Genomic DNA, 8,050 nt, shown 5'->3' with positions numbered 1-8,050 from the left:
AAAGCTTACAATGTGCATTCGCAACTATGAAAGTTCTAAAACCAAATATAACCAGCAACATTATGTAAGAATGTGCAAATGATCTTTGTTTACAACATTCCCAACATCAGCATGTGGCATGCTAGAATTTCAAAAATAAAATATAACTTGTCATATGACCCTATGCCATCTGTGCTTACTACATTTATGTATGTATGTTTCATGTTAATAATGTTGCAAGAAAGATAGTACTTGATTCGTAAGCATGGCATATAAGTATAACTATCAAGTCAACTCAATCCCATATCACACGCTGCTGTATGAGACATTAAAAACTAGTACTATGCACAAGTGTTGTACGAAGTGCACCCATATTGTCCAAGATATATTATTATTTTTACCAAGCATGTGCAACAGACAATTTTAATCAGTTGAAGGAATACCATAGTTGAGGCAAGTACAATGTTGTTGAGGAATACCATAGTTGAAGGAATACAATTTTAATCAGTTGAAGGAATACCATAGTTGAGGCAAATACAATGTATAACAATTCTGCCTAATGTTTCTTTCTCTAATAACTAATTATCAACTGATTCTGTTTGGAAGACATTGCCAGAAAAGTTTAGGGAGTAAAATATTACAAAATTAAATCAAATAACCAAGAAAGGGAGTAAAAGTGGGAATTCCACATGAGAATGGACCTTGCTCGAATCAGAGGTCGCCCTTATATTATACTGATCTAAGCATCTAACCTTCGCTGCAGACTGTAACACTCCTCATCAGAAACCATGGTGATCCTTATATTACACTGATCTCACCTTCCCTGCATAGACCCACATCCAACACCATGCTTCTCTTCTTCGACTCCAATATCCGGCAACAGTTTCTCCTTGGAGACTGCCAATGAAAAGTTCAAAACAAAATCAATGAGAAGACACGTTTCAAGTAATTCTTCTCATGTTTATGTAATCTTGGTTTTATAACCGCAAATGTAATAATGTTGATATAGAGAACAAAGTGGAGACTCTAAGTTTTTTCAAGATAGTTCAAATCTTATGGTTGGACGTATACTATACACTCGAGTCTAGGGGCTTGAATGTAAGGCATAGAGCTCTTCTACTCAATGTAGAAGGCAAATGCTAGAAAGCACTTGACGTTACAAAAGGCCTAATTAGGGCATGTTATGGTGCAACTGTAGAAATTTAATTGTCTTTCACAGCAAACAATTCTGGTAAGAGTAATATTAAGCTTGATCCTAATACTGGTTCAAAAATAAAGTGACAAGAGAGGTTATTACTGCTTACCCTGTCCCATAGATGTGGATCAGGCTTCTTGTAAACCACTACTCGTTCAATTTCAGCAGGAGACGTCAAGTTCCATTTGCATGCAGGGTGAGTGACACGATGTCGATCATATACAGTCACTGTTTGGTTGGTAAAAGAATCAAATCTCACCCTTGACATATAAAACACAAAAGGCCTTTGGCAGGGGTTTCGAGCAACTGGCCGTGTATTGAAAGCATATGCAGTGTAATCTGCTCTCCTATACCAATTTAAGAATGTTCTTGTAGGCATTTCAATTTCACGGGGTGACAAGACTCCCCTAATTATTTGAATGGCAAATCCCCAGGAGACTGAAATGGTCCAAGTCTTTATTTTTTCATAACAAATGGACTGTTGTATGAGACCTGCCGAATCAAGCTTCATTGGAATTGTCAGTTTCCTTAGAGCTTGTACTCGTGTGACATTGGGAAATATTGGTTCAACCACATCAAGGTGGTGCAAAGAAACCAGTGGTGTCACTGGATGTGCCGCAAGAAGTCCAAATAAGTTCCCATAAACATCATACTGAAACCATTTACATCAGAGTTCAGTAACATTCAACAACTTGTATGTTTGAATAATATGCTTATTAACAAAACGAGAACTAGCACATTACTCGACCACTTTTTTACTGGCAATAGTTAATCAGCATTATTGATGTGTAAATAGCATTGAGCAATATCGGCCCTACATATATATATGACTGTTGATGGACTAAATACCCAACAAGACATACCTTAATGATACCTGCCACAGTTTGGTGTCTTAAAGCTGCATTAGTTTGGGGTAAACAACAAACAAAGGTTCATTCCTCCTAGTACTGTTGTCTGTTGTGCTGGAGGCTTTCTTAAAATGTTTACATGGGACAAAGATGAATAATGTTGTGGCTCCACTACACCAGTGCATCAAAACAATAATATTGCCTAAAAGATTGGACATACGACATACCACCAAGAGACCCGTAGTACAAAGCATTGATTTGATGGTGACAATCACAAAAGATTTTACTGCATTCTGATTAAGTGTATGTAAAACCACCAAGGTAACAATAATTGCACAAACATTGTCGGCAAGTTCTAAAAATCAATAATTATTCAAAAAAACAGATAACATACATTTAGAATATGAATTAGAAGAACAATGAGCAATTAAACATAAGAGTGTTGAGTTATGAAAAATCAAACCTGGTGAAAGCCAAGTTCTTTAGTGAGTGGAACACCGAGTTCCGCCATACAAGCTTGCATCCTATCATCAGAGCCATACAATCCAGGATATCTCTGAATACATTTGTCCTGCATCTTAACAAGAGCCTTAGCTAATGGATAACTTATGGCAAATCCACCACCCCCGTATGCCATCCCATACGAAAAAAATATATTCTGCAAATGACTCTCAGATAAACTCCCAATATAGTAATACTGATTATGGTCATACTTGTTCAAAATTCTCACTAAATTGTCGGTGACAAAAACTGTATCATCGTCTCCCATTACAAACCACCTCACATTCTCCATTCCCAAATTCAAAGTCTCCGATACTATCCTTGAAATCCGAATAGCAGACCGGTGCCCCTGTCTATTCGTATATGCAAACTGAGATGTATTACCAGAGATTTTCAATGGTGGTAACCCCTCATCCTTTTCACCTTTCACTGGATTATCTAACCAAACAAACCCCCTCATCTTTCCCGGCTTCCACCACAACTTAATGTAATTCTTCCTCTTTTTCCACAACTTAGCCGACGCAGCAATGCCGAAAACAATGTCCTTCACCTCGGTCTTCCTATGAATTTCTCGATTTTCCAGCAACATTGTAAAATTATCAGAATCTATTTTGTGCATCAAAAGGCTTTTGTGACTAACTGCTGGAAAAAGTTCATCATCACAAGACCGAGAATTTAAAACAAGCTTAAGTGTGTAGACAGCATAAGTAGCTATAACAAACAAGATCAACCAAACCATTAACTTAGGCAAAGCTCTAGTGCTCCTCATATGCTCCCAAACGAGTAGCTTCTCTGTATCTTTCTGAGAAGCTTTCATCATACAATTCTCGAAAAAGACACAATCTTTTAACAAGATTAATCAATTGCTCAGAAGGAATTTAGGGGAACTAAATTATAAAGATTGAATCTTTCTTTCTGGGTATGCGTAAAGATTGAATCTTTATAAATTTTAGGCAGATTTAGGTGAAACCCATTATATCCAGGGCTGAGAAGAAGTAAATATTGCAGTGAATGCACACAGAAGTTGTATTTATAAAGGGGATGAAGAATTAGATAAGAAGAATGGGAGAGCTTGCATTTGCTACTGCTAAACAGCACAATACTCTGAGCAAAAGCACCTTAAAAAGACCGTTAATTAACAATGTACAATGTATTGTGAACTTGTACAAAGTGCAGGAACAAATAACTTACTACTCGTATTTATGATAATGATAGATGATAGAGATTTTTGGCAGGGGCCTAGGCTTAGATAAGGATACATGTTTGAAGCGGGATACTTTTTCTTTTTCTAAATAAAAAAAAAGTCCCTTTTTATGTTTCTGTTAATAATACCCACGTACTTTAAAAAAAAAGTTTATTTGAAAAAAAAGATATAAATTATTAGACACAGCCTATATTAAAGCATAACTATATTGAGGGTGTTTTGTAAATATGCATTTTTTTAAAGTATATATATTATTTTATTAAAATAAGCACTTGCGATGTATTTGATATATTTTGAACAAAATAAATATTTGTTTTTCTAAAATTATTCGTACACATAATCACATGTCTGGAAGTAAGTTTCAAATTTAAATTGAAAACTGAGATAAATTTTAACCACATAGTGAATATGTCAAAAATCGGACGTACACGTGGTCCATACTCTATATCCAATTTGTCACCTATCTTTAAGGTGTGAAGTGGACTTGTAAGATTGTATCCGAGTCATCTCATTTTTCTCTGTCACCGACTCAAACGAGTTTGAATATTTTTCTAAAAATTTTCAAGTTCGAGTACATTAAGGGGCCGTTTGTTTCGGGGGAACTTACAAATGGAAAGGGAATTAACTAATTTGATTCCGTTTGTTATTGTTTGTTTACAAAAAAAGCCCATTCCCTTTGACCATTTTTATTTTTGGGTTTACCCAAAAGTCTTCTATTTTCATTCCCCGTAGTCTACTAGGTTTTTCCATTCTCTTTCCCGAGTCATTACGCGCGACCATCTCCCGCAAAAAAATATCTCACGTCTCCACTCCTCTGTTTTACTCATCCGCTTCATCACAGTTTCACTCATCTGCTTCATCATCAGATTTGGGAAGAATAATTCCTCAGGTTTTTCTTTCTTATCTTTCATACTCTACTTTTATTCACCTTTCACTAATTCATGTCTGTGGATTGCTATTTTAGCATCTGTGATACACACACACATGTTTTATGTTGGATTAGTAAGATAGTGTGATTATTCAGTTGTTCAATGTTTTTCTCATATCTATAATCAAGATAATGTCCTTTTACAGAGAATGGCTCGAATCGGTGCTCCATTCAGAAATAGGAGAAATTGGGACAATATTCGATTTATAGTTACAATGATTAATTGTTTCGTAATATTACATCTAGTTTGGTACTCGGTTAAGAATACATTACATAATTCTCAAAGAATACAACTTGACAAAAAGACTAGAAGAAAAAGGAGATTGTATAATTTGAATCAAATGATAAGGGAAAGTGACACTGTGTGTAGGAATTTCCTTCGTGTAAATCGAAGAACTTTTTGTGTTCTTCTTGAGATGGTTAGAGATGTCGGTGGATTGAGTGAGACAAAAAATATGTGTTTAGAGGAGATTCTTGCAGGTTTTCTATACACACTAGCTCATCATAAAAAAAATAGAACTATCAGTGCTCATTTTTATAGAAGTGGTGAAACTGTTAGTAGGCAATTTCATGCGTGCTTGCTTGCCATTCTGAAATTACATGATGTGCTACTTAAAAAACCAACACCCATATCTGAGGACTGCGATGATGAGAGATGGAGTTGCTTTCAGGTATAATATTCATTTTTACAAGAGAAAAGTTTAGATATAATAAATAAATTATAATTATTGTTATATTTTTGTAGAACTCTTTAGGTGCACTTGATGGTACAATGATTAGTGTGACTGTACCTTCTGAGGAACGAGCAAAATATCGAACAAGAAAAGGTATCCTCTCCATGAATGTTTTAGGAGTATGCTCACCTGATATGGAATTCATATATGTGTTACCTGGTTGGGAGGGATCCGCACATGATGTTCGGGTTCTTCGAGATGCAATTTCTAGGCCTAATGGTTTAAAAGTTCCAAGAGGTAGTTAACATATTTGATACTCTAAATTTATTTTTCTTACAACCTAATAATAATAAGTTTTTTCTCCTTGTGACAAGGTTGTTATTATCTATGTGATGGAGGATATACTAATGGAGAGGGATTTCTAGCACCATATAGAGGACATCTTTATCACCTTAGAGAGTGGGATAATGGTGCACGTCAACCACACACAGCTGAAGAGTATTTCAACTTGAAACATGCGAGAGCTAGAAATGTTATTGAGCGATGTTTTGGATTATTGAAAGGAAGATGGGGGATTCTAAGAAGTCCATCCTGGTTTAGCTTACAAACACATGGTCGTATTGTGCTTGCATGTGCTTTGTTACATAACCTGGTTAAAAGATATATGCCTCCAAAATCATTTAATGATAATAAACTATATGAGGAGGTTGATAGTGATGATGATGAAGGTGATGAAGGTGATCAAGCAGAGTATATACACACTATTGTCGTCACCGACCCATGGACTAATTTCAGAAATCAAATGGCTCAAAATATGTTCAACGAATGGAGAGCTACACATAATCGTAGAAATAATTAATGATACTACTTTAGTTTGTTTATGATTATTTTCAGTTGCAATTCATTGGAACTTGCTTGTAGTTGAATTTGATTTATCTAGAATCTATTATCAATTTGAATTCCCTTTGTATTTATTTTATAATATTCTCAATTATCTTGCATGTTTTATGTGACTTGATTGTTATGATAGGATGGAAGAAAGTGGTGCCAGTGGAAATGGTCGAGGCAGGAATAAACGTTTTTGGACTGCCGATGAAGATAAAGTTCTTGTCTCTGCTTTGTTAGAGCTAGCTACCGATCCACATTGGAAATGTGAGAATGGCTTTAGAAATGGATATATGGTTCGCTTGGAAGAGATCATAGGAAAGGCTCTTCCTAGATGTGGTTTAAAAGCTACACCACACATTGACTCTCGGCTTAAAACACTTGTTAGCAAGTTTAGAGCCATTGCTCAAATGCTTTCTACTAGTGGGTTTATGTGGGATGATGATAAGAAGATGATATCTGTGGATAGATCTGTGTATGATGAGTATTGCAAGGTATGACCATAATATTCATGCTAATTAATTGTTATTGTTTGTGGAACTTTGTTATATTATATAAATGTTTTTTTTAGACTCATACTACGTGCAAGAACTTGTATGGAGTTGCTTTTCCGCATTTCCATGAGTTGATGACTATTTATGGCAAAGACTATGCCACTGGAAAACCAGCTGAAGGTTTTGTTGATGCGGTTAATAACATGGAAAAAGCAGCCCCTATCCAAGTCACACTCGACTCAAGTGACGACGAGATTGATGTTAGTGGTGATGTCACCCAAACAGATGAATTAGAGGCTCCACCATCCAAGAAAGCAAAAGTTGAGAAAACATCAAATAAAAAAGCTGGGAAGAAAATTGAGGGTGTTGCAACTTCTGAAATTTCTAGCTTACAATCCTTCATGAAAGACATGAATGTTCATCTCTCCACTATGGCTAATGTCATGTCTCGTGCTGATGAAAAAGAGCAAGAGTTGGCTGAAAAAAGTGAAAAAGTAATAGAAGAACTACTATCATTTGACTTGGAAGGTGTCACTGCTACTCAAGTATTTGAGGTAGCCGACATTTTGACATCACAACCGAACAAGCTTATGATTTTTAACAAGTGTCCTCCTTCTTTAAAAGTTACTTTTGTCAAAAATCTTATTGGCGAGAACAGAAGAAGGACTGATTGAATCTCTACAATCATGAGGATCCATGTGTGACATTGCAATTGTGAAGACAAACTTTGTTCCTCCTTGCGTATTTTATTTTAGTTGCAGAGATTAAGAAGACAATTTAATTTTCTTATCTGTAGTTTCTTTGTCCAGTACTAGTGATTTGGTAAGTTGCATTGGTCAGGGGATGATGATCATGTTCACTTATATAAAACTTTTACTAGTAAGTTATTGCTCTGTTTTATCAATTTAGACGAGATTGATGTTTTTTAAGTAATCTGCAGAGTCTGTGTTGTTGCCTGAGAGTTGTGTTTACTGCTGCAATTTTTATAGGCATAATTGTCTAGTTAAAGAGATTGGATTTTTTTTCTCTTGGGTTGATTTCTCAGACCTCGGTGTCTTGTATATTTTTTGATGATCTGATTTCATTGTTTTTGCGGTTTCTTGTAAGTTTATGAAACACTCCAGGTGATTTGGAGATTGGATATTTGCATGATATTTGTGCTGTTTGAGAGCTCTGCTGACCTTGGTTCATCATTTGTGTTTTTATGGTTCTGATATTTTTGATTTTGTGGGTTTCTGCAACCCCTTGAAGTACTCCAGGTGGTTTAAAGATTAATTGTCTAAGTAGTTTTTTGATGATTTGAGAGGTTTTTATAATTCTTGTTGCACATCTCATTGGTGTA

General features: G+C 35.5%; 3 protein-coding genes across 4 annotated transcripts; 2 read left to right on the top strand and 1 right to left on the bottom strand.

Moving 5' to 3' along the window:
* Positions 1-460: 460 nt before the first annotated feature.
* On the bottom strand, positions 461-3,718 carry LOC108205879 (uncharacterized). The gene is made up of 3 exons (XM_017375996.2): positions 2,486-3,718; positions 1,284-1,826; positions 461-876 (listed from the first exon to the last, which is right to left on the bottom strand). Exons 1-3 carry the CDS (start codon positions 3,341-3,343, stop codon positions 778-780), a joined length of 1,500 nt encoding a protein of 499 aa, XP_017231485.1. The 5' UTR covers positions 3,344-3,718; the 3' UTR covers positions 461-777.
* Positions 3,719-4,469: 751 nt separating this feature from the next.
* On the top strand, positions 4,470-7,735 carry LOC135146704 (uncharacterized). 2 transcript variants are annotated; one of them, XM_017376077.2, is made up of 3 exons: positions 4,470-4,616; positions 6,360-6,708; positions 6,786-7,735. In XM_017376077.2, the coding sequence occupies exons 2-3, from the start codon at positions 6,361-6,363 to the stop codon at positions 7,380-7,382; spliced, it is 945 nt and encodes a 314-aa protein (XP_017231566.1). In that variant the 5' UTR covers positions 4,470-4,616; position 6,360; the 3' UTR covers positions 7,383-7,735. The 2 variants fall into 2 exon arrangements, with proteins under 2 accessions (XP_017231566.1, XP_017231567.1); XM_017376078.2 differs by lacking the exon at positions 4,470-4,616 and adding an exon at positions 6,044-6,174 and having other exon boundaries at positions 6,786-7,637.
* Positions 4,666-6,282, top strand: LOC108205943 (protein ANTAGONIST OF LIKE HETEROCHROMATIN PROTEIN 1). Its single transcript, XM_064088394.1, has 3 exons — positions 4,666-5,326; positions 5,401-5,626; positions 5,704-6,282. The coding sequence occupies exons 1-3, from the start codon at positions 4,805-4,807 to the stop codon at positions 6,186-6,188; spliced, it is 1,233 nt and encodes a 410-aa protein (XP_063944464.1). The 5' UTR covers positions 4,666-4,804; the 3' UTR covers positions 6,189-6,282.
* Positions 7,736-8,050: the final 315 nt, after the last annotated feature.

This window comes from Daucus carota, chromosome 2, assembly GCF_001625215.2.
Source record: "Daucus carota subsp. sativus chromosome 2, DH1 v3.0, whole genome shotgun sequence".
Classification (NCBI taxonomy): Eukaryota; Viridiplantae; Streptophyta; class Magnoliopsida; order Apiales; family Apiaceae; genus Daucus; species Daucus carota.
This window is presented reverse-complemented; position numbering and strand designations above follow the sequence as displayed.